The sequence below is a fragment of the Pleurodeles waltl genome, chromosome 2_2, assembly GCF_031143425.1.
Source record: "Pleurodeles waltl isolate 20211129_DDA chromosome 2_2, aPleWal1.hap1.20221129, whole genome shotgun sequence".
In the NCBI taxonomy this organism is placed as follows: domain Eukaryota; kingdom Metazoa; phylum Chordata; class Amphibia; order Caudata; family Salamandridae; genus Pleurodeles; species Pleurodeles waltl.
The window spans coordinates 685497044-685524546 of record NC_090439.1 but is presented as its reverse complement, the minus strand read 5'-3'; the positions used below and the strand labels follow the sequence as shown (position 1 = coordinate 685524546).

At 43.1% G+C, this 27503-nt stretch overlaps 1 protein-coding gene across 2 annotated transcripts in view; it reads right to left on the bottom strand.

Annotated features, from left to right (window-relative positions):
• NKAIN3 (sodium/potassium transporting ATPase interacting 3) overlaps positions 1–27503 on the bottom strand; it is a 2356170-nt gene that overhangs the window by 347935 nt on the left and 1980732 nt on the right. For both annotated transcript variants that reach the window (XM_069220246.1, XM_069220245.1), the window contains exon 5: positions 4692–4752. In XM_069220246.1, the coding sequence (XP_069076347.1) occupies positions 4692–4752 (61 nt within the window). The remainder of the gene's footprint in view (positions 1–4691; positions 4753–27503) is intronic.

Here is a 27503-nt window from a genome sequence, read left to right as displayed (position 1 = left end):
AGTGCCAGGGTGCCATCACACTAAGTAACTTAGCACCCAACTTTTACCAGGTAAAGGTTAGACATATAGGTGACTTATAAGTTACTTAAGTGCAGTGTAAAATGGCTGTGAAATAACGTGGACGTTATTTCACTCAGGCTGCAGTGGCAGGCCTGTGTAAGAATTGTCAGAGCTCCCTATGGGTGGCAAAAGAAATGCTGCAGCCCATAGGGATCTCCTGGAACCCCAATACCCTGGGTACCTCAGTACCATATACTAGGTAATTATAAGGGTGTTCCAGTAAGCCAATGTAAATTGGTAACATTGGTCACTAGCCTGTTAGTGACAATTTGAAAGTAATCAGAGAGCATAACCACTGAGGTTCTGGTTAGCAGAGCCTCAGTGAGACAGTTAGTCATAACACAGGTAACACATTCAGGCACACTTATGAGCACTAGGGCCCTGACTAGCAGGGTCCCAGTGACACATACAACTAAAACAACATATATACAGTGAAAAATGGGGGTAACATGCCAGGCAAGATGGTACTTTCCTACACAAAGCATTGGCAAAAAACAAGGAAAGTAGGGCTGCCCTTGTGTGCCTGACCCTGATTTTTCCAACTCTGAGGCCAGAGGTCGCAAAAGCAGTGCTAGGGGTTGTAAGGGGCAAGCTAGGGGTTGCAGCTGCGATCCCTGGAAACCCCTAAATGACATCCATGCCTGACCTGCTGACCACTTTTTTTTAGTACTGTTTAATTGGACTCATTGACACTGGCCTGTCTATGAGTCCAATTAAACAGAGGCTTCTGGATGATTAGTGCCTGTCAAATACAACTCTACCAGCGTACTGCAACAGTGCCCCCGCATCCTGTTCTAGTACTGATGGATGCACTACATCTCTGTCAAAACATCTAAGTTGTGGCCTGCAGCACCCTCTGATAATCAAGGACTGGCACTCAATTGTTGAATTATGCAAATGCAGTTGAAGCTGATAGTAACCTTGTTACAGAGCTGGGCATGCATATCTAAATACTAGAATGCAGCACTTGTACAAATCCTATAAAAAGATTCCACACAGTTCAGTCAAAGTCACTTAGGGCCTGATTTAAGAGAAGTGGCGCTGCACCCAGTGCAGTACCACTTTTCTTGCACTCCTTAGTGCCCCCTAACACCACCATGTGTGCCCTGTATCTAAGATACGGCGCACCATGGCGGTTGTTAGGGGAATTAGCCTCAACATTTTTTACGCTAGTTCGGAGCTATGCAGGATTAGTGTAAAAAATGTTGAGAATCATCCTGCAAAGCCTACTGAGGCCCATTGTAATCAATGGTGTACCTCCTTTTAACGCATGCTCTGAGCAGGTGCTAAAAGTGCAGAAAAAAATTATGCAAAGAAATTGTTTAGATTTCTTTGTGCCATTTTTTCAGCTCCCCTAATGGGGGAACACCCCCTTTGCATACATTAGGCCTAGCTCAGGCATAATGTAGAGCAAAGGGTTACAAAGTGGCACAATGCATGCACCCATGCACTCATTTTTATTGGCATTATGACTCTACAGTTTGTCCCTGCTTACCAGTTGTAAAGTTCCTTTCTTCTCCCTTGTAAACATGGTAAAATTGGACCCACCTAAATGGCACAGTTAATATATTTGAACGCCCCTGTATACAGTAGTATATGTATTTAGGGCCTGTAAATTGAATGGTACAAGTGGACTCCAGCACCTATTGTGCCACCCACCAAAGTAGCACAGAATAACATGTCTCGGGCCTACTATTGCAGCCTGTAGTGCAGTTTTAAACTACCGTTTTGACCTGGCAAAATCTATCTTTTGTGAGGCCTAAACCTCCCTTTTAAACACACGTCACCTCTCAGGTAGGACCTAAACAGCCCATAAGAGAGGGTGCTTTCTATCTGAAAGTTAGGAAATGTGTACTTAAATTATACACGTCCTATCAGTGAAAAATCTACAAAGTCATGTTTCACTATGTCTGGCTCAGCCATGAAAAATCACTGGGTTAAATAATAATTACCTATATTGAATAACTTCAGTCTGGGAACTAGCAAAAAAATTATTCAAGGACTCATTGGCATGTGAATTTAAAACTCAATTTAATGGTCAAGTTGGATTTTTAATTCCTAATTTGGAAATGCCACTTTTAGAAAGCTGACATTCTCCTGGCTAAGCCAAGTGTGCCTTTCTGCCAGTGGCCAGTGTCACCAGACTGTTAATTGCTCCTGTCTGTGGTGTGATATATATTCCTCCCAAGTAGAGGTCGTAATGACAGGATGGCTGGAGAGGAACTGTGCTCCTGTCCTGATTTGACATCAAAGGATAACCTCAGAGGTGTGCCCAGCCCTTCCTGACTTCAGAAGAAACCTATCCAGTCACTGGCAGATGAATCTCACACTTTGGCCTGCCTGCCCTTTTTTCAATAGCTAGGCTACAACCAAACCGAGGGGAAAGGTAAAAACTGACCAAAACAAGTTTTAGAGTCAGACAAAGGGATGGCCCATATCCACAGGCTATCACAGGGCATAAAATTGCCATCCCCAGAACCTGAAAAAAGTACACTTCTGGACTTGTGAAGGCAGAAGGTCTGCCATGTTGTCTAAAGCTGGGAGGAAGACAGGACCTGCTTACCATGAACCCAGGATGCCAAAAATGACTCTAAGTGTCAGCTGGCTGAGTGCCATGTGAACTACAGGTATACAAGAAGTTTCAGAGGCCTTTCTTGCTTCCCAGCTGATCAGACCCAACTAGACCTAATCTGGTCCCCTCTGCTGGCCTCTTGGGGTGTCATTACTGACACCCAAAGGTCCTGGACCCTTGCCTGGAGTCAAAGTGTACTTCTCCCTGATTAAGTGAAGATTTCTCTGAATCTGATGGGGAGCAATTCACAGCCATGCAGAGCTGTGAAGCTCCTAAATGAAGGCTTCACTTGTACTGATACAGAGCCACGCTACACAGTTCCGCACCAAAAACTTTACCAGATCTGGTGCTGAGCGATGCAACACCCCGCAGAGCCACACAGTCCCTGACTGAAAGCTTCACTGAATCCAACGCAGAGCATCATAGGGCCCCTCAGAGGCATGCTATTTAGTTCTTGCATCAAGGTTACAAGTTAAAACTTCCACTGGGCCAAAACTGGTTATGATTTCACTTTAATACTGTTTGAGTGCTGCACAAATACTTTACACATTGCATCTAAGTGAAGCCTGACTGCTTTTGTGCCAAGCTACCAGGGGGTTAAGCACAACTTTATTTAGTGACTTTCTGGTTCAACCTGAAAGGATTGTGGTTATTTGAGCTGGGTTCTCATCCCTCTGAACTAATAAAAATATTTCTTACACAATGGCATTGGCTATACCAACTATCCAACACTGGAAGGCTACTGTATCAAGGAAGATGTAGGAGCTATCCAGCATCCGGGGGACCTTAAGGGGATATTGTACTGGTGAACTTCACAGAAAAGCCCTGCTTTGGGAGACTGCAGACAGAGGGGGTCATTCCGATCCCGGCGGGCGGCGGGCGCCGCCCGCCGGGCGGAGACCGCCAGAAGACCGCACCGCGGTCAAATGACCGCGGCGGTCATTCTGACTTTCCCGCTGGGCGGGCGGGTGACCGCCAAAAGGCCGCCCGCCCAGCGGGAAAGCCCCAGCAACGATGAAGCCGGCTCCGAATGGAGCCGGCGGAGTTGCTGTGTGCGACGGGTGCAGTGGCACCCGTCGCGATTTTCAGTGTCTGCTAGGCAGACACTGAAAATCATTATGGGGCCCTGTTAGGGGGCCCCTGCACTGCCCATGCCGGTGGCATGGGCAGTGCAGGGGCCCGCAGGGGCCCCACGACACCCGTTCCCGCCATCCTGTTCCTGTCGGTTTTTACCGCCAGGACCAGGATGGCGGGAAGGGGGTCGGAATCCCCATGGCGGTGCTGTGAGCAGCGCCGCCATGGAGGATTCTTTGGGGCAGGGGTAAACCGGCGGGAAACCGCCGGTTGCCCTTTTCTGACCGCGGCTTTACTGCCGCGGTCAGAATTGCCCATGAAGCACCGCCAGCCTGTTGGCGGTGCTTCCGCGGCACTCTGCCCTGGCGGTTTTCAACCGCCAGGGTCAGAATGACCGCCAGAGTGTTTAGTGACCCAGAATTCCATCGGTAACCACAGTGCGCAGGCTTATACGTGCAAGTGGGACTAGAAACTGAGTCCTTCACTACAGGAAAAAGATGGGGGATGCATATCATTAACCAAGGTTGCTTTAATGAAAAAATAATTCACGCGTTCTGCTGCTAACTTACTTTTAGTTTTGAACTTTGCTCATAACTTCATGTCCTTAATAAATTAGTGAAAACATGGTTCTTTATACTGCAATAAATGCATCCATTTGTTGTAGGTTACAGAACATCCCTCTTTTGTTAGGCTATTTATGTAGACAAATCGCCAGAAACATGAGATTTGTGGTGCTAACCAGAGCGTTTGAAGCAAAACATAATGTTAGTGTGAAAAATTGCTTTTTCGTGGTATATTTCACAAAACTGCTGTTAGCATGATTAAGCTCCTCTGTACAGTTCTCTCGCAGCAACTCACTTGCACAAAGCAGTAATCGCCTGAACTGCCAGGACTACATGGTATTCAAGGCACCTTGAAATGCAAGGGCAAAAAGATGCCTATGTCTGTAATATGAGATAATAGATGAGTCAGTGCCGGTACTTACAACTGTCTTCGTCCTCTGTGAAAACACTGATCACGTAGCAGGCATACACAAACCCGATTAGCTGCAAGGAAACAAGAAAGAATGACAATGCTGTTATTTGGGTGGCTTCTAGCACAGCAGCACATAAACCATAGGAGCAGAACACTACAAGAGAAAGACAATGATGGGCTGTAAATTATTTCTTTCACCACACTGTGCCTTCTCAGATCACTATTGCTACCACAAAAACTGCAATATTTACCCTAAATTAAGTATTCTAACTTCACCAGTAATATTCCCCCACGAATAACTAGATGAAAAACAAAAGTTGAAATTTAAACTTTTTAAAGATGTTTGTCTTGTTTCATGTTTTCTAATCATATTCTGTTTAAAAACACACCTTGGCTGCGCTAGAGGACTAAATCATTCCAGGATAAATAAGGCAGTGGTAAAATACTGCACTACTTGTGCAAAATGTTTAAAAAAAGAATGACACGCTCCTTAATGAAAACGCAATATTAAATTCTAATAAATCAAGCTGGGCAAAGCCAGTTGGCCTTGGTTTGCACGTTTGCTGTCCACCGCTATTGGCTTTGCCAAAGCCCAATACCTTTAAAACATTCTGACAAGGCCAGTGGCAGTTACTGCCCATCTTGAAGGTTTTTTTTATACTATCAAGAAATTCATCACCTTTGGTGATGCAACTTAGCATGATGCAAAGTGGCAGCCGGTTTAAAAAATACCGATTTCATGCTTTCAAGATGGCTTTCGTGTGCAACACAAGGTGATCCAACTACTCCAAGATTGATCACACTCAACTGGACTCTCATGTACATACAAAGCCTGTACAAACTGGCTTGTATTGCATTTAAGCCTTGAGATGAGGGCGCTTCTGATGGCTTACAAATCCTAAGAAGTGCAGACTCTCTCTGCTTGGAAGCACCACACAACAAGAAATTAAAAACTTTAAGCCAAACTTTCTCAGGTAGTGGACCCAGAAACTGACAACATCCCAATAAGGACAAAACCTTGTTGTAGCACTTTCGAGACAGAACTAAAACCCCCACTGCTCCAACTCCACTTCCAAGTAGGAATATGTAGTCAATAGTTTTCAGACGCATGAATGTTGAGTAAATCAGAGTTAAAAAAAAAAGCATGCATACAATACTATATTACCTTATCCTTCAACAGGTAAATCTCTTCCCTATCACTCATCAACTCGTCAGAAACATTGTCCATGGCTACTTCACAGAAGGACCTCGTGGGCAGAAATTATGCCGACTTTCTGATTTGCTGCTATTGTTATGTATCCTCCTTATCTGATAGAACTGCAGTGCCATCTCTAGTTACATTGTTTATCCATTTGACATTTGTAAAATACTTATTTGCGCTTGGCATTTTGTGGGAACATCGTATATCGGACTCCCGTTGCTTTTGCTCAATTAGAGCAGATGGTGAATCATTAATATAGACTGTGGCCCTCATTCCAACCCTGGCGGTCATAGACCGCCACCGTGGCTGTCCACGGAAGCACCGCCAACAGGCTGGCGGTGCTTCATGTGGTATTCCGACCGCGGCTGTAAAGCCGCGGTCGCCCAGCCGGGTCCGGCGGTTTCCCACCGGATTAGCCCCGGCTGGGAGAATCCTCCATGGCGGCGCTGCAAGCAGGGCCGCCATGGGGATTCCGACCCCCTTCCCGCCAGCCTGTTTCTGGCGGTTTTCACCGCCAGAAACAGGATGGCGGGAACGGGTGTCGTGGGGCCCCTGGGGGCCCCTGCACTGCCCATGCCACTGGCATGGGCAGTGCAGGGGCCCCCTAACAGGGCCCCAACATGATTTTCACTGTCTGCATAGCAGACAGTGAAAATCGCGACGGGTGCAACTGCACCCGTCGCACCCCTGCAACACCGCCGGCTCCATTCGGAGCGGCTTCTGTGTTGCAGGGCCTTTCCCGCTGGGCCGGCGGGCGCTCCCTTGGCGAGCGCCCGCCGGCCCAGCGGGAAAGTCTGAATGGCCCCCGCGGTCATTTGGCGGCGTAAGTTTGGCGGTCGGCGACCGCCGCCCGCCAAACTTAGAATGACCCCCTGTGTGTCTAGTTATGTGCCTCATGCCACAATATATTTGACCCTTTTTTGAGTTAACGGGAGTCTCTTCGTGCTGCTTTATCTGGCTAGCTGAAACAATCACCATACTTCTATATTGATAATTTTGTTTAGTTATATGTTTGAAGTGTGTGCAAATAAGCTTTATGGCCAAAATGCATATATTCAAATAATAGCACACTACAAGGAAACATCCCACAAAAAGAATAAGACAAACGATTCTACTTAAAAATCCAGAATAAAGTACTAAATGCCAAGCTTTGGGAAAGTAAATAGGTTTGCACATGGCATGCCAGTGTGATTATTACATTTCTTTCAAATATTTTATTTAAATATATGCCACAGAAAAACAAAACAAATGAAAACAAGCTGATCCCTAATGTAGTGGCCAAACATGGTGACCATATGCTTGCTATGAAAAGAATAATGTAAACAAATTAATCATGGCATATCATTTCATTGAAACAGACGATATGCTTCTTAGGAGGGAGCTGTACCTAAAAAGCTACAGAAACTCTGTTAGACCTGTCAGCCCATGGGTGGTCTTCCCTCTTTTGCTCCTTCATTTTTCTGATCTCGTTTTTGCTGGTCTTAGGGCTCTGCACATTTTACTACTGCTACCAAGTGCTAAAGTGAATATGATTTCTCCTTAAAGCATGGTAATATCGGCTGATCGTCAATTGGCATATCTAATTTACTTGTAGAACGCTAGCAAAGTGACACCACATGTGCCCATGACCTATAAATTAAATGCTACTAATAGGCCTACTGCACTTTTTATGCCACCCAATTAAGTAGCATTTTAAATATGTCTCAGACCTGCCATTGCAGAGACTGTGTGTGCTGTTTTAAATTGCCATTTTGACCTGGCAAGATAAACATTTTGCAAGGGCCAAAATATCCTTTTTAACATATATTTCATTCCTATAAGTCAGCATATAGGGCAGGCTGAAATGTATTTAAAATGTAGCACATGTACCTTTAAGTTCTATATGTCCTGATAGTGAAAATCTCTTAAATTCATTTTGCACTACTGCAAGGTCTATCTCTCTCATTGGGTAACATCGGGGTTGCCTTAATACATTTTCTAAGTGTAGTTTCCAAATGGGAAGAGATCACCTGTTTATGTTTGATGTCCCTGGAATCCCAATTTAAAATCCTAACTTATGGTAAAGTTAAATTTCAAATTGCAATTCTGAAAATCATACTTTAAAAAGTTGGTATTTTCCTGACTTAGCCATTTAGTGCTTGTACTTTGACTCTGGTCACATGACGGGTTGTAGCGGACAGGTGAGCTTTGTGTATTCCTCCAGATAGTCACACACAGCAGGGAGATTAAGTGTACCTGGATGGGCCATCACTGGCAGGGTCAGTGGGAGGAGCTGGGCACATCTTAGTACGCTATGTTCTGCCTCCACACAAAGGACTACATACCCTCTGTAGCTAGACTGGAGCCAGGGCAGGTAAAGCAGGATGCCTAGGGGCTTGAAAGGGAAACCTATAGAAGCTTCTCCCCCACTTCAATGGTACAATTGGGTATAAGAACTGGATCTCAGACACTACCATTCCAGTACACTTTTGGACCTGTTAATGATCTTCCAGGAAGAAGGACTGCTGTGCTGCTACCAATACTGCCACTCTGCTGGACTGCTGCTTTGAAGGAACTGCTGCCCTGCTGTGCTGATGCAGTGATGTTGAGTATTAGATCTTCCTAGTTGCTGCCTGCTGTCCTCTTCCCTGGGTGAGCCGGACTGGACCTGCATCTCTTGAACCCGGAACCCAGAGTGGCTGAAAGGGCTAGTAGGTTGGCCTCCTGATCTGATGTCTCAGAGACATAAAAGACTTCCAACCACCCTGATCCTGCACCTGGATGCTGACAATTGTAAGTCTGCATTGCCCAGTGGCACCACCCCAGTCCTGGACCCTTGGACCTGAGCCTGAGTTGCTTGCTCTAGCGGAACTGACGCATCCTATGCTGCAGGAGCAGAACCGATGCATTGCCGGTGGTGGGTGGAACAGAACAGTGCATCACCTCTACTGCATAGGTCAGAACCGATTGCAACAAACTTGCATCACCGCATTTTGGGAGCAGTGCATCACCTTTAGAACCGCCACTGCGCAATGCTTTCCCTGACACAAACGCCTCACAACCGTCACCGATGGCAGCCTTGGTGACATTAAACATCTACATCACCGCTACTGCTTGGATCAGAAACAACACATTGTCTCGGCTGTGCCATGCATCCAGAACACCGGTCTTCACATCGCAAGCCCCATTAACAGTTTCCTCGACGTCAACACATCAGGATATCGCACTGCAGCCTCTCCAGCTCTCAGAACCTACACATCACCCCGGCCTCATGACGCATCTTTGTTTCTGATCCATTCAATGCTTAGCAACCAGGATTTAAAGTATTTTGGTTCAACAGCCCTAACTGGGTCCCTGTAGCAGACCTGTGCTCCATTGCAGCTGGCCTGAAATCTTGACTTTGTCCTGGTTTGGCGTGACCAGATATCCCGGGTTGACACTTTTTGCTTCTAGGAGTTGTTTTTCATTTTATTTAAAAAAATTATTAACTCAAGTTTTACTTATTAGATTTTTACAGTTTTGTCTTCTTTTATTCATTAAAATAAGTTTCATTTTTAGGGTCGAGAGCAAAGCGCTCTGTCCCTGGTGTCATCTTTCTATGGGCTTTTAACTATGCCCATGTCAAGCTCATCAGTTTGGTTGGTTTGTGGGCTTGTCTTTTAAAATTAGCTTGATTTCATTAGTGAAAGGCATGCACACGTCATGTCTTTTCAGGTGTTTAGCCTGCCACAAGCGCACCGGCTAAACCCAGAAAACATACGCAGTACCATGTTTTCAGGATGGTTTCTGAACTACTATTTCTCTTTATTTTGTAGGCAGCGGGATCTCGCTGTGCAGTAGATGAACGCTTTGCATGACATCGACCCTGTTACATGGGTATTTGCACTTTTGCCGCTTACATGGATAATTGCGCGTTTGCGGGTTACATGGATGTTTGCACTTTTGCTAATACGTTTCACTGCGAGCGATCTTCTGTTTCCTTTTGTGTGTTTGCTCTGCGCTCATGGCGGCCATCGACTCGCTTATGTGAAACTGTTTTACTTTTTAGTTTATGTAGCAAGAAAAGTCTGGTTAGGAGTTTACTACGCTAATAGCTTTAACTCGTTTCTCTTGCAAAATGATCACCATCAGTGTTGGCATGGTAACAACTTATTATAGCCTAAATGTAAAACCAGTATGTCAGATTTAAAAATACCAAATTGATCCACTTGGTTTGGGAATGTGCGCCGATAGCTAACTTGTTTATTTTGCAGTGAAAGTAAAACATTTGAAAAAAAATTGTGAAAAAAAGGTCAAGAAAAATAAAACACAATTGTTGGCAATAATAAGACATGGAATGAGTGAGTAATACACGTTATGTAGTGTCTATGAGGATTTAACCACTTTTTAACTTTTGGACTAGTGCTCATACGAGCCAGTACTAGCGCCATCTACCAAGCAACCAGTAGTGTACAATGGTACATCAACATCCTTGTAAACACATCAGACAAAGCCCTCATTGCTGGGGGGGGGGGATATAAAATATTACTTGCAATGCCAAAAGCAACCAAAGTGCGTACACCACCTTGGCACTAAATCCTTTAGCACACTGCTTATAAAAAAAACCATATACATGACCTAATGCTTAATTTGTGGAAAAATAAGTGCCAGGGCCCAATGTATTTTCCTAGGAGGCTTCTGCAGCTTTTACTACCCACAGCCCTTGCCAGTACTGCTAGATGCCAGTGCAGATGCTGTCTGTATATGATCACACTCCTGCATATGTGACATTACGGACTATTCCTGGCCAATTATACCTAGAAAAAGCTGGGAGGGGCAAGCATTATTACTTTTCATGTTTTTACTATGTTATATCATCTGCTGAATCATCCACAGACAACGCTAGCCCCGGCACAAATTAGGCACTTTTGTTACCCTATTTAATAGAGTTTTGGTGCTACCGAATCTCAAGCTACATAATGGGAACATAAGTACCAAGGTGTTCCAACAGGTGGCCAAAAGTATATATATGAAACCGTCTTCCCTAATTAGTTCATACATTCCAGTGTAAATAGTTTTGGTCCTGGCTTCCATAAAAAAACGAATATTGTTCGAGGCCATCTGATTTCAGTATGAACAACATGGATGCAAGTTCTCTTGCATCTGATTTATAACAGACTCCCTTTCAGACACAGGAGAGAGCCTGGCGTGATGACCTTCCTAAAAAAAAAAAGAAAAAAAAAAGAATAATACAACATTGTGTTAACCTCAGAATGTTGCTGTTCGCCTGCACTTCCTTAGAGAGTAGTTAGTGATAAAGCCCTTTTCACTCCCTGACTCACCTGTTCCACCTGTCAGCTCTTGGTGAGGACGGGAGGGCATCTTTCCGGTCTGTACCTTCAGTGACTGCTGGGGTGTACTACTGCAGTCTCAACTCTGCAAAATATTTGACTATCTATAGTCCATGACTTTAGTGGGCACTTGCTTCAATCTGCCATAGAGGGCCATTACTGCCCATCTGTTCTCAATAGACAAGGAGGGACATTCCTCTCTCCTGCTTAATGCTAAAGGAAGATATAAGCAGGGCCACTGGAATTATGTGATTTTGCGAGTGGTGCATTTTAGGCATATCGGGCCAGATACACAAAGCCATTTTGCATTTCTTAACTGTCTGAATCACTATTGACGGCCGTTAAGAAATGCAAAATGGGCTTTTCTGATATAGAAAGCCCTTTAAGTAATTGTAAATTGCATTTTCTACCCTGTACAAATCACAATTTGCGTTCCCCTGAATAGGAAATCGTAAATAGAGATTACCTATTTGCGATTGCTCGTCAGATGTACAAAGCATTTCCTATGTTCATATTGGGAAATGCAATTACCATCTACTTCTAGTCAACGGTAACCATGTGCAATTTGAAAAAAGCACCCCAAAATGCTTTTTTAAAGTGCAATTGAGCACAGAGCTCTACATGTGCACCACTATTTTCGGGGTGCACCAAGAGTAGCTTTTACGCATAGCCATCCTTGGTTTTGCATTTCCCAAATAGGAAATCGCTATTTGGGAAATTTAAAACCGACCCATTATCTTAAATGGCATGGGATTTCTTATTTGTGATTTCCTAATAGCAATTCCTACATTATTATAGGAATTGCTATCTTTGTACACAGCATTTCGCATTTCCTAAATAGTGATTTCTTTGAAGTTGCTATTTAGGAAATGCAAAATTGCATTTTAGTACATATGGTCCATCATCAAGTGCATAACCTGCAGATTTTAACATAAAAATTGTATCTAGCTCAATCGCATCGAACGGTACTAGAAATGTACTGACGCATGTTCCTGCACAGTGTAAGGCCATTTGCAAAGGTTCACCTGTCATCTTTCAGATGTTTATTGCTGTATTTTGCTGTAAAACTGGTACTAATGGTGGGAAACGAGACATTTGTAACAGTGGCAAAATAATGAAGCAATTCTATTACAAAATATGCTGTATTGTGCAGCATAATCAGCATTTTCCTACAACATAATTTAGTTAGCACTGACACATAATTTGGCCTTCTCCTGCCACATAATTCCAGTGGCCTTGGTTGTAAGTTTACTACCTACTAACAGTGAATGTAAGGTCTGTTTGCCAGGTCAGGGGGACAGATGAGGAGCAAAGGGCAGTATCAACAAAGAACAATCACTTCTGCAGAATTCACATTGTCCTGAGTGCTGTTGCATGCAAAGGTTAGATAAGATTATCATTATTTTACTTGAGTTTCAGAGGGAGGGCAGGGTGAATTGTCAAGGCTCCTTAGAAGAGATTGTTAGGGTTTTGGGCTTACATACAATATACCATATGAGTTATGACACGCAATAAAGTCCAATATCCAGCCAGGGTTATTTATGTCAGGATTTCAGTAGAGTTGGGAACATAATTGTGGAGTCACTTGAACAATATAAAATCTTCTAAAACCCACCACACACATTAGTATCACATCCTCAAACCCCATACAAATCACATAATAAACTGATTTAAGCAAGAATAGAACCGGAAACTCAGAATGATGAGTGGCATCTGAGAACTACTAAATCACTAACCTCCACTGGGGTGGGAACGTCCTAGAGTAAAATTCCACTTCCAGGTCAATAGTTCTGGAGCATATTTGGCCACAGTGCGTTCATGGCTTTCTGCCTCACAATGATTCATAGTTGTATTGGACCTCCATGCCCACTTAGTTCATCCTTTTTACCCTGTGTCCCAACACTTTTGTTGTTTTCTCCATTCCTAGCTCCCCTTATTGGATTAGACACTGGCCTTTGTCCCTGCTTATATGTTATTTGTCTACCATCTGGCTTCTGCTGTTCAAAGCGTTTCCCGTTCTATGACATCCTTGAGATCAGCGCTGGTACACTGGTCAATAACTGGCCTAATCACCATTTCCCAGGCCATGGATCAGAGTAATATAAGCATTCCAACAGTGAAATTCATTACACTGTGCAAGTTTATATTTTATGAAAGTTCACTAACTTTCTGGTACTTACCATCTGTAACCAGACTCACTCCACCTCAGAACTGAGAGTCAGCCAGCTTACCTGTTCGTTAACCAAAGCCAGTCAAAACTGTCTTTCAAACACCTCTCCACCACAGAAAGTACTCCTGTGCCTTCTTTTGCTTTTCCCCATTTACCTTTCTTTTTAGGTCGCACGCTCAAGTGCTTTGACCTGTAGTAAGTATTGTGGGCTTTTAACCACGCCCATCTCATGTCCATCACTTTCATTCATTTCTGGGCCTGCCTTTAAAAAATCACTTGATCTCATTGGTAAATGCTTTACATTTGTCCCTCCTTGAGGCTGTTTTTGTCACGCCTTGCAGACTGCCTCTGTTACATGGATTATTGCACGGTTGTTGATATACTTCAGCATGGGCAAACTATTTTTTTCTTTTGTCTCTCCCCTTGGCTCTCACACTGCAAACAGGTAGAACAGCCTGAACTCGATCAGCAATATTAGAGCACTGGTCACATTGTTCACAGTTACCTAATCAGAGTAATTTTTTGTGGCTCCCCACTTAAGACACTTGAAATTGGTAAATGCTTTAAGTAAAACAGACATCCTCAAAGCAAAGTGGCTCTCCCGGCAGAACAGGAGAGCTGATACTACAATATTCACTGCACTTGGGAAAACAAGACACCTAATGCTTTGCAAGCATTCTTTCCCACAACATTTCTGCCCATAACTCAGCCTGTGATGGTCCAGGGACAATAGGACTACCACCAAAACATTCAGCAAAACACACTCTTTCTGACTAGGTCATACCTGGGTCCCCACACTAGGTTAGTGGGAATCCCAAAATAATAACCCCTCCCACCATTCAGTCCCTTTTGACGCTCTCTTACAGCTGGAACCTTTGTTTTATAGCTGAGAGTAACTTGTGTTTTAAGGGTCTTGTTCGCAATATCATTGCAGTAAGCCTGCCACCCCTGAAAATGTGTGATGAAAGATGTCCTCTGGGGCTAAATACACTGCATTACTTTTGGTAGTTTTTTTCATTTTGGTTATGTCCCCTAGGAGCTAACTATATGGTTACATGACTATGGGCCTCATTACAACTCTGGCTTTCAAAGACCGCCAGGGTTGTTTTGGAGATTGTACCGCTAACAGGCTGGCGGTACAATTTCCAATATAATGACCACGGCGGTAGCACCTCACTCGCACCGCCGGGACTGGCAGTTTCCCGCCATTGTTGTCCCGGTGGTTATAATCCACCAGGGCAGCGCTGCTTGCAGCGCTGCCCTGGGGGTTATGACTCCCCTTCCCGCCAGCCTGTCCATGGTGGTAGAGACCGCCATGGAAAGGCTGGCAGGAAGCGGAGTTGCGAGGCCCCTGGGGGCCCCTGCACTGCCCATGCACTTGGCATGGGCAGTGCAGGGGCCCCCAGGCACAGCCCCACCCTGCTTTTCACTGTCTGCACAGCAGACAGTGAAAAGCGCGACGGGTGCAGCTACACCTGTCGCACGGCCGCAACACATTAGGAGACGGCTCCAATGTTACGGCCGACATCCCCGCTGGGCCGGATGGCAGAAACTCTGTTCCCGCCCGCCGGCCCAGCGGGAATGTTGTAATGCGGCCGGCGGGATTGCGGCCACATAGGCGGCCGCTCAGCGGTCCAACCTTGGCGGGTAGCCTCCACAGCCTGCTAAAGTTGTAATGAGAGCCCATGTTTCTTACAAATGCTATTTTCATTGTGGTGTCCTCTAGGGGCTGTTCTGAGCACTACCGTTTAATGCCAAAAGTATTTTTCTGATAAAGGGTGTTTTGGGGTTTATGTGATGATTGTATATGTTTTATTATTCTCTCCTTATTGCAATTAAGACCATGATTCAGGCCAACTTAACATCAATATTACACTGTAAGGTATATTTAAGAGCCTCTAGGACCACCTTAGCGCTGCCATAGCATCATCTTTTTTATGCTAAGGCAGCGCTGAAGTGACTTTTCCACCACGCCTTATTTATAAAGTGGCACAATGCATGCATTGCAGCACTTTGTAAACCCTTTCGCCACATTATGCATGCACCAGGCATAATGTATGCAAGGGGGCGATCTGGTGCTAGGAGGCCTCCAAAAATGATGCAGTGAAATCTTTTAAATTTCACTGCATCATTTTGGCGTCATTTTAAGTGCCTGCAAAGAGCAGGCATTACAATTATGCTCTCAGTAACCTATGGGCCTCCTGCACTTTGCTGCACTAGTGTCAACATTTTTGACGCTATTATAGCAAAGCACCACAATACCATCAACAATTTTGACGCTGTTTTGCTAACAACCACCATGGTACACTGTATTATAAATATGGCACAACCATGGTGTCGTTAGGTGCCAGTAGAGGGGCGCAAGAAAAGTGGTGCATGATAGCTGATGAGTTACCTTTTCTTAAATATCGGCCTATGACTGTTTGAACACTATATATATTTGGGTGACCCCTCTAGTTGATTTTTCTTGTTACTCCATGGCTATCTTGTGTCTTTTTTTGGGGAATTGTGTTAGCCAGCCAGCAATTCTGATGGTGTGGTGGTGAAAGTGGTATTCTATTGGAATTAGCATGGCAGATTTAAATTAGAATGCTAAACGGAAAAATGTTCATTTTTGGCTGCAGATAGAGGAAGAAGGTAAGTGGAAGTGCTTTAGTTATATGCAGGTCCACTGGAATTATGTGGCAGGAAAAGGCCAAATTGTGAGGCAGGGTTGACCAACTTATGTGACAAGAGAAGTTCAGTTATGAATTTACAACGCCAATAGCTCTAACTTAAGCAAATGCAAGAACCATCGCATTGGAAATGCTTGTTCTAACCTGGTGTTGGATCCTTTTTTGTGTGTGTTTCACTATTTTACTGTTTGAAGTGTTGCACAAATACTTTACACATTGCCTTCGAGTTAAGCCTGACTGCTCCGTGCTAAACTACTGGGAGGTGAGCACAGGTTAATTTGGGGATTGCTGATGTCTAACCCTGACTAGGATTGTGGTTGCTGCTTGACCAGGGCTCACTCCCCAATCATCCAACAACCCAAATTCTAACATGCAAAAATAATTTGTGTGATTATCCCTTTATTAAAACTTGTATATATTAAGCATTTTCAAGAAGCAAATAAATTGAATGCATAGAACGTTGTCAGAAATGTAATAAATGACTAAAAATCTGAAATACTAAAATAGTGAATACTGAAATATGAAAATCTTTCCAATTATAATTGGATACTATCACAATTCCATCCTGTGCTCTATGTGCAGTTGGTGTTACCCACTGGGCCCATATCACCCATCCATTGTGGCTCCCCATAACCTGAAAAATCCCAGGATGATTGCTTTCCTAGTGATGCCTCTCAGGCCTGTGTGCTCCCTATGGTTTTTCCCTCTCAATGATGTTTAAACAATTGACCCTCCTTATTTGTTGCTATTCCAGTTTCATTCAGTTTGCATTTGCATATATCACATGTCCAGTTATAATAACCTTGTTTCCTCTGAAGTAAACTGGGTTCTACCATTATGCACTTGGGTTCCATTGTAATGGTCATATGTCTATTACTGGTGGCACCTGTTACTGGATAGGCCAATTTCTCATGTTAAGCAACAAATATATTTCCCCTCCTAAAGTTATTTGAATATTTCACACTTCTACGTGGGCCACATGCCCTTTTGGATCACTCCTAGCTTCCTATGTAAATACCCTCCTTGAATCTTCATTAGCGCTTGGCCTTGAATCTGTTCCAGATGGGCACCAGCATCAGTACTGCACTCACCTTCCTGTGCCACAGTCCAACGCAAGTCCTTTCCCACCAATGATCTCCTGATTCACCCTGAGTTTTCAGTGCTCTTGAATTCCAAGCCCTTTTGATGACTCCGTGATTCTGGCTTCTGTGAAACCTCCACTGTTTGTCTCCATGAGTTACTACTCTGCTTCTGCTGAGCTTCTTGCACCACGTTTCCTGTCAATTTGAATTCCAGTTCCAATATTGTTAAGGCTAAGTACTTAACTCTCAGGTTAGTGAGCACTAAACCATAGGCTAGTGATATTTCAAGACGTTCTTCCTGAGATGCGATCCTGTTTTGAATTCTGAACATTGTTGGAGTATTGAGCCCTCCCCCTGAGACCCAGTGCTTTGTAAAACTGGTTGTAGTGCTCTGAACTCTTCATATAAGAACTGAAAGTTTGTCATTGTGTTCTAGACAAGTTGTATCTGGCATCTTGGAATAAATTAAGAGAGACTATAGCTGTATGTGTTCAGACTTTAAGTGTATCTGAAGTATAAAGTATTGTTGGGGTTCTAAGTAGGGAATCGTAGATAACATTGTTTTTGTTGTTTGTAGTGTGTTGCATACTGTATGCATAGAAGAGATCAAGGTCCATGGAGCTCCAACCTTCTAGGCAGTGTACGAGGCAGTCAAGCAGTTTCCCCAGTGATATATGTTCTTCTTTTTCTTGTTTTATCCCATCTCCCTTCACCCTTGGGGGCTGTCAGTGAACTACACAGTCGTAACTTGTTACACTGCTCAGCCCCAGTTAAGATTGGAGGTTCGGCATCATCCCCGTGGTTGGAACCAGATAAGTGCATGACAGGTACAGGAATGTAACTTGGTTACTGATACAGCAGTAGAAGCTCTTTCAGCAAAGCTGAAATTCTGCCCAACAATCTTTAATGGAAGATATTCTACATAATTATTTTTATTTTCAAGAAAAGTACCGCAAGCCGAAGGGTTATATATGCAAAACCTAAAACAATTCAATGACCTGACACACTGAGAGTTTCTCCCAATATATTGTGGCAAATTTACATTGTTTTCTTGTTTGAACTGCCTAGCATCCTCTGATATTCTAGACCAGGAAAAAAAACACAGCAAAAGGACCTCTTTAATTAGGGTGGCCCTTCTGATGTACATTGACTTATATCACCCTTGTAGTTGAGACACTGGTGAAAGGAGTTTGCTAGCAGAGTCAGCTGAGGCTTCACTATTAGAAACCTTGCACTTTGTCCACCTCTGAATACAGATTGTGAACCACGAGTCTTTTGGATGGGACCCCAGCTTCTTTTTGGAAGATGCTCTGTATTTGTCTACAAAACCCTGTAGGAAATTGAGTTATTAGTTGTATAGGATCTGAGGCCTGGCAAAGTTATAGGTTGACCATTTCCCCATACTGTGAATGAAACACCCCATTGTAGCCCTTGAATCCTCGGGGTAGTGAGGCAGAGCAGTCCAAGGCCTACTCAGGGTGGTGGTATGAGCTAGTTATCACAATTTGCCTGCTTGCAGTAATAACACTCAATAAATGAGTGTCCAGCCTGTGCTTTTTTTTAGAAAAAAGAAAATATTATGCAACAATTTATAATATCTTAGATGGCATCCTGAAATTAACATATATGATAATTCTATTGGCTTGGTCAAAGGTTCACCATACTAAAGGACCAAACAAACCACACGTTAAAGACACCATCATTTTGTGTATAAATCCAATAACCAATAATACCCATGAGTAAATACAATTAAAAATGTCAATAAAGCATATCGACCTTCATCAGTATCACTGTCCTCATTATTACTTCAATAAAATATTTTAAATTAACCTGATATATGTTTGCGTGATATACTTTGAGACCATATATACTGCAACCATACATGTAGCCTCTGGAGAGAGCTGCACTCCATATATCTTCTTTACACACCATCAGGCCACATAAACTGCAGCAACAGAACTAGTCCCTTGAGAGTGCTCAGCTGTAAATCAAACATTCCAGCCTTGGGAGTGTTGAAAAAAAATGTAAAACACTGGAGAGTCATAGATGTTTTGACCCTGCAAACGTAGAGTCAGTTTTACAAAATTACTCCTGGGGGTGGGTGCTACTTTAATCCTTCAACCCCCCCACAACACTTTTTGGATTCATTGGTGGGGCCCCTCTTCTTCTGTAGCCACCACAAGTCAAGAAAAATATTCAAATCAACAAGCCCTGAAGGCATTATGAGGTGCTCTAGCTAAGGCAGTGAATATTTTATTAGCAGTTCTCTGACAGTGCCAGGGAGAGCAGCACAACCTTTTTAAAAGGTTTTTGTTTGTGGCTTTTATTTTTACTTTTAGTGGTGCCTGGCTCCACCTGGGCACCCAGTATGGTAGCTTCATTGGAGCAGTGTGGGGAGTGCTCCCCCACCTGCCTCTGCCAAAACAACCCCCAAGCCAGCATTCTCTGTTGTTGGCTGGGGAGCCCCCAGCTTTTTTCCCTGGCTGGCTGTTTTTGCTGTTTGGTGCCACCCCGATCCCCCATATGTGGGCACAGAGAGCTGAGGATGGACCCACCACAGTTGGGGGGGGGGGGGTTCATATGTGCTCCCCTTACTTTAGTGTTGGCCTTGGGGTGATGGGGGCTCCCAGGGGCAGAAATGAGCTTGGGGCCCATGCACTCCACAGCCATGGGTAATATTTGCTCCTTCTGGTCCATCCCAGGGTAACTGAAGAAAAGGCAGCTGAGCCCCACTCACTCAGTTTCTTGAAAAGGGGTCAACGGTTGGCAACATTTAAGAGGCCATAACTCTGGCCCTGTTGGATGAATTATGCTATCTTGGGCTCATTTTAGTCCTGGTGGTGATCTAGAGTAACCAAGAGCAGGTTTAGCAGACCTCCTCACCTCTAAAGTGATATAATCTACAAAGAGCTGGTTTACTTGGCTCCCTGCACCAGCCTTCTTCCTGGTTTTGGTCTCTGGGCACAGACGTCCAGGGATTTCCCTCAACTGATTCTCAGGGGGCATAAGTGGGTTAGCCTCACTGGCCCTTAGGGAGACCCACTGTCCTGGGGTTACCTGGGGCCTTCTCCTCAGTTCTTTTGGACATCAGGGGGTTTCTCCTTTCAGTTGTCCATGACTGCTGCAGTCCCAGGGTCAAACAGCAAAGAGCACAAAAACACCAACTAAGACTTTTTAAAGAGGGGTGGAAAAGCCAGGCACCACTGATCATTCCTGGGGTGCCCTCCACCTCCTCACCCCTGTTTGAACCATCCTTCACAACATGCTGTGATATGTCAAAATGGCACCTTCCAGAAGTCACTGGTCACATCTGCTCCTGGGGTCTCAGCTCGACCTCATGCTATCATCACTGCCATGCCTTTCCACCGAAAGTTTGAAGACAAGCACCCTCCTGTGTGGCTGTAGTTTTCTGGGTTCTTCTTTTGTACAGTGGCCTGGGCTGTCCACAGTCCTGGTGGAGTGTGACAGGTAATTAACAGAAACAGATGTCTTTTTATCCCCAACCTTCCTTCCTCAGGAGCTATGGGAAGCGCTATTAGTTACTCCTTTTGTGTGTGGAGTCCTTTGTTTCTCCAGCAGGAGAGAAATTTAATAAACGTGCCCCAGCAGGGTGACAAAAGACCTGGTGTCTGATTCTGAGCTGAGCCAGAGAAATATGACAATTGTGGATGACCCATAAGTTGTACAGATATCATCTTTGGAGCTCTCAGATTTGGGCTTCTCACACAGGTTTCACCCTATTTTTATATATCACTGGACTTTGTAGGCCAAATGGCAGCAACATTGCATTCTAAGGCAGTTTCCCCCTATGTTTTTAAATGTGTCACTACAGACAAAACAGTAAATCACACTGACTTTCTCTATGAGTGTATACAGCATTAGAAACAGACTACCCTAGGTCAATCTCTATTACTGCAGAGTGCCCTCAGCCCTAAGCTACCTGTGTGCAGTTACTGGGCTGTGCACAGCAGTAGTTTTGCACATGCAGCCCTCACATGTGTGCACATGCATGTGCATATGTGTTCACATGTGACCAGCCAAGTTCTGCTTACCCTTGCTGTGTCGCAGAAGTCTTACCTTAAAAGGCAGACAATGGCAGTAAATACGTGCAGTCCATTAGACATGTGATTACCATTGGTGAGACACATGTAATGATACTCACCCACAGTAAATAGTAAAAAATCAAGTGAACCAAAAAACAAACAATCTGGGCATACTGAATGGGCTGAACCCAATTGCAACAGACCCCATGTGTTGTTCTCCAGATCACTAAGGAAAACAGGGCTGCCCAATACAAGATACAAACCTGGTGGCAAGAGCTCCACCAAAAGAGATTGGTCACTACAGAACTCACAGATACAAACACTACACAACAGAACTGACCTGACCTTAGTTTGTGCTAGGACATACAGCCACTATGGACAGCGCTGCAATCATTACATCAACAGGGTAGTCCCTCTAGCACGGCCACCCAACTCCAGTCATGAACCTCGCTATCATGTTAGTCTTTTCTCTCAGTATCTGCAACCCTCCCAGAAGTGAAAGTAGTCTGGGTAGTCTGCATAGCATGTCAAGTATGGCCTATGTGATGTCAGCAAAGAAGAGTACAGACACTACCACCAGCAAGTCACTAAAGTTTCCCTTCGCCAGACATCTCTTGTTTGTAGTGTTGATGTGCAAAATAACACAACACAAAAAAGGATAAGTCTTTAGATGTATGGCAAGACAGAATAATATGAGCCAAAGTGGGAAAATAGTGAAGATTTACTGTAGTGTGGGCTAAAAAGGGTCAACTGTGAAACGTGCATAGCAATGTGGACGTGTTTAGGGCAATTATGAACTTTGAATCTGTCTTGGCAATGTAGAGTGAGTCTAAATGAATTCATTTGAGCCCAGGGTACTGTGATACTAACACATGAAGTAAACTCCTGGAATTTTACCAGTATTGTTGGAAGGCTGATGTGTTGATTATCATAGTGTTAAAGCACCCCTATTACGTTCTGCATAACCCTGATAGTAGTAGTAACACCCCTCAAATACTGAGGTAGCAGTCAGATATATTATGACGGCCCTTACCATATGGTGCCCTGGCATGCAACATAATTACTGATGTTTAGTTTATTCAGACACATTCAATTTTCAGTTTCACTAATGCTCACACACATATTTCTCATTTGTGCTCCAGCACGGTGTGGCAAATTGGTGTAAGAAAATGTTTCATGATTCCCACTTGAGAGTTCCTGTGAAATCAATGTCTTCTGCTTTTTTGGAAACGTGGACTATAAAACACAACATTTCATTTTTTAATAGAGTTCTTGGGAATTGTGAGAATCTTCCCTATCCCAGAATTTATCTGGCATGGTTTTGGCTTGCTCGAATGCAACAGTATGGATCTCCTGTTTATCCCAAACCTATTTCCTAGTTTACCAACTACCACTTGTTGGGAGTTAAGAGATAGTGTGGACTCAATGATCTGACCAGAGAGTCGGATAAATTAAGGAAATACATTCTCAAAAAGAAAAAATATATTTGTATCTCAAAGTACAGCAGTGGTAGATTGTCAGTTTTAAATAAAAAACATATTTCACACACATTTGTGTTTTAGCTGTTCACATTTATACATGATTAGTTTCATTATTTGTTTGTGGCTATAAAATTGGCACCTAGTCCTGAATATTTGTATGTACACTTTGTCAGAATTTGTACACTTTGAGAGAATTTTTCAGACACTGTTCACACTTTGACTCGGTGACATGAAGTTATCTAAGTATGAGCATAAAGGGTGTAATATTGTACTGGCTATCAAAGGTAATTTATTTTATATGTATTCTTTCTGCCTCCTTAACTCTTGCCATCATTATGGAATATTTATACATTTTTAGAGTTGCAGGTTCTGACTGGCAGCTTCTCCAACAGGCTAGACTTGTCAGTTCCTCTTGGGTCAATTATTTATTAAATATGAATAAACGTGTCCATTCCTGGATTAGTAGACTCTCCTTGTCACCTTATCTCCGCTTCGTACAAGGGGCCAGATGAATTGACATGCTCAGGACTGGTAAACTTGGTGACCGGTTCTGTGTAGGCTCAGTGGAGTAACAAAGACACCGCAAGGGCTGCGGGGGGCCCCTGAGCTCCAGGGGGCCCTCAGAACAGTACACTGTGCTCGGGTGGGAGTCCCCTGACTGGGTCCAGGAGGAAGGGGCCCCCAACAGGTACTTTGCACTTATGTCACTGTGTAGGCTAAAGAATCAGAAACTGATTTTCACTCTCATACATTGTAAGAGTTGCTCTGTGGACCTCAAATGTATCAAAATTGTCAGGATCCTTACTTATTTGCATATTTAATACGATGACAAGAGAGATCTTTGGTACCAATGATATTATATAACCATTGTTGTTTTGCTACATTACCAATTTTGCTAATCTTTATTGTTCATGCTGTCCTTTTGAGTTATAACAAGTGGTATACTTTAAATCTTTGCTTTGAAGCAGCCAGTGGGGCTAGAAGGATCACAGGAATAGAAACAAGGTTATCTTAGCCCCAAAAATGTATGCAATCCAAACTCAATTTAAAACGCACACTGTTACTCTAGTCATGGATAAATCAACACGGTGTGACTACTTTTGTTTGGCTTTGAATTCTATGAGCTCCCCTGGGATATTTTCCCCTAATGTATTTAATTTTATTTATAAGTACCTGAAACACTCAAATAATGAACCATATTAAGAAATGCCAAAGCCAGTCAGACTTCCAAAAAGATGAAACGTTTCAGGAAATATAAATATTAGCCACAACTTGAAAAGCTAGATCAAGATCCTTCTATGCACTGACTAGTCAATAACCTTAAGATAAATAGGAAACAACTCAACTAAAAATGAAAACAAAGCTCCTACAACTAATTTAGAATATACAAGTTTAAAAATTCTAAGTGAGGCATTAAGGGTCCACAGTAAAGGACAACTCTCTAAGCATGTCTTACTTGCAAATGATGGGTATGTACTAAAGCAAACATATTTACAGCAGATATAAGCGTTAAAAATAGATTCCAATTTCGTATATATGTCGCAGACAGCTCATGATACGTTTTCCATGTCTTATGAAAGGAACTTTTTTGCTTCTAAGATTGTAAATTACTCTTTATTTTGTTAATCCAGCCTAGCGGTAACTATTAGACATGTCAAGTAGATGCCATGAGATCTCGAACCCTATTATGGAATAAGAATTTGAATACAATCGAGAATTTGTGGCCTATAATGAGTGGGACATCACACCTTTTTTTCTATATTATTTTTTCAGAATATTTTAGTCAAAAAGAAACGGTTTTCAAATAATTGAAACGTGCATTAAATTGTAAAGAATTAATCCCGTTTATGAATATTCCAGGAAGTATCATCTGTGGGCTTAGGCTGAAATCTATCTTGCAGCTAAAATAACGTGATTTGGCATTTGAGCAATATTCTTTAATTATGGAGCAGTTGCCTTTCATTATATTTTTATTTGTTCCCCGACCCAGGGCCAAGGCAGTCGGCCAGAATATCAGCAATGTAAAATACAATTTATGATGAGAACATTTTAAAATATAGATTGTGGGGAGATAATTCTAACCCTTATCTCATCAAATATGAACCCGCCGTAGGTGTTGTATTCTTTTCAGACAAGTATTTTTACATTTTTCCGTTTAGTGGTGCAGGCAGGTGATATTATAGGCTCATTACAGTAGTGAAAGAAGAGCGAAGAGGACGCACAGAAGAGACAAGCCAAATTACTGTGCCCTTCACAGCATGCCCAGGATTCCTACCGAAATGTTGCATTTTATACTCGTCCTGACACCTTGGATGCATTGCTGTGGCACTGTTTACTGGTGCCTTTCTGGTTCAGGGCCGTCTGAGATCCACTCCTGCAAGAGTACATTCCCTTGACTCCATCTCCTTACACCTGACCTCCATGAGAGAGAACGGGTGCACTGCTGCTAATGGTGATGCATGGCTTTCTATATTAAAGAAGTGTTACTGCTGCACAATCTCCACCTTTTGTGTGTGGGGAAAGGTGAAGTCCTGTTACCTGTGTTGTACCTCTTTAGGGGATGTACATGAATCTTTCACTGCTGTTGCTGTTTTTTTATAGGGAATCCTGCACTACCCAAGTATATGCTGAGCCTCTCTTGAGTGTTAGCAAACCAAGATAGAAACAACTTCACTATTCAAAAGGTTTAGTATTGCCCACGCTTTTTTTTAAGGCGAGTAGGCTACAATAGCTCCAGCATTTCTAAAGTTCCAGACGTGCACAGACTTGTACAGTAAAGCTTTTACTTCAGTTTTGTTAAAAAAATACAGGGACTCTTTCATATAGACAAACTTACTCTTTTGGGTAACCTTTTGGTTGCTTGGTGTTCACATCATTTTGTATATAAATGCAATAATCAATAATAACCATGGGTAAATACAATTATCAATGTTAATAAAGCATATCAACCTTCATCAGTATAGTACGTACTCTCTTTTTATGTACGGAGACTCTGCAGTCATAAAGATACTACTAGTAAAATATATTTATGAATAGAGTTTGTAAATGTACACAAAACTGTACTTTTACCTTTGCGGATAAGGCCCTAAGTGTTGAAGCCTGTATATCACTTGTAAAATAACTCAAGTCAAATAATAATTTTACAAGTTGAGATACTGATGTTTTACAGTGTATCCCACAACGATAGAAACAATAGAAAGGCTGGAAATACGTAACAGAGATGTATTATCATGGTGTTAATGTATTGGTATGGAAAGGAAATAATAAATGTGTTTAACTTCTTCTTTTTACCTCAATCAAATCTTAGGGCCTCAATAAGAGTGTGGCAGTCAACAGACCACCAGACTCCCAGGGGCAGTCATGTCTGCCTCTTGTTTGGTGGTCCAACTTCCAAATTAAGAGTTTGGCAGTCAGACCACAAGACGCCGGCTTCCTCTGCCAGGCTGAAGGTGGTGCAGGTCGAAATTAGCGAGGGTGGCACTGAAGTCAGCACCGCCTGCTGATTACAACCTGGCTCTCTGCCAGCCTTTTCATGACGGTTTCATTGCCATGGAAAGGCTGGTGGAGAACAGGCGCAGGGGGCCCTGTCCAGCACCCTTGCAATGTGCACTGTCTGCTTTTGCAGATAGTGCGCATTACGAGGGTGCTGGTACCCCCCTGTGGGTGGCAACATTGCCCCTGACTCGATTACGAGCCAGCGAAAATGCTGGCGCCACTTTCCAGCTGGGCTGACAGTTTATGCCCATCAGGCCAGCGGAAAAGTTGTAATAGGGCCAGCAGGGAGGTCTTCAGTAAGGCGACAACCTCTCAGTCGGAAGTTCGTCAGATGGGTCTTTCCCTCCGCTGAACTCGTAATTGGGCCCTTAATATTTTTTAAACGTAAAAAGCAACACAATGGTACTTTTTATGCTACATTGTTCTTTTGAATTATTTATGCACATATTCATGTAGCAGATATTTGTATAGTGCAATTAGTTTGTATAGTGGTTGGAGGGGAGGCTGGGTCCTGATAGTGGATGTGAACTGTTACATTTTCGTGAATTAGTCTTCTCTAAAGAGATGTGTCAGCTCTTTCCTGAACTGGGAAAGTCCTGGTGGATATAGGCATGGTATTCCAGATCCTGGATGCATAAACGTAGAAGGCCTGTTGCCTTGTTTTTTTCTCTTTTTTGCAGTTAGTTGCAATTATTTGTCTGATGGTGTCCTGACTGTTGCTGTACAGAGAATCAAGCTGGTCAGACGTTTATGGGGCCTGGAGCAAAAACTGATTGTAGGTCCATGACTCAAAGAATCTGGTTTCTATTCTGACTTTGTGAAACCATGTATAAGTCATTTTGTTCACTGTTTCTCCACATTTGAGAGAACCATGGTCCTTTGAACCTTGGAAATAATTCAGTTCATGATGCACGTTATATAAAAACCATGCTTGTTTTTGTTTTAATAGATTATTATGTTGCTCTATCAATAACAACAATAAACGCTTTATATAAGAGAGATGACACAATTGATTTGCATCTCGGGTCACTAATAAAATCATTGTGTAAGTAGAAAGGGTCGGTTTACTATCAATTCTACTATCAGTCCTACAAAAGCAACTCATTGCAGTGATATAATTTAACATGCTCAATTGAACCAATTCAAAATGTTAGAAATACACTTTTTTAATTTATTAATTCCTACCTCACGCTCAGTGATAGTGAGAAACACTTGCAAGGTGGGAGCTTCATGATGAACTAAGAGAAGTATCTCTTGGCTCCTCACCCTCCATGCCACTGCTCTTGCAGTCAGGAATCCTATCACAGCATGGAACACCAATGGAACTTTGACCACTATCACTAGCACTGCCTTAATGGCACTTGTA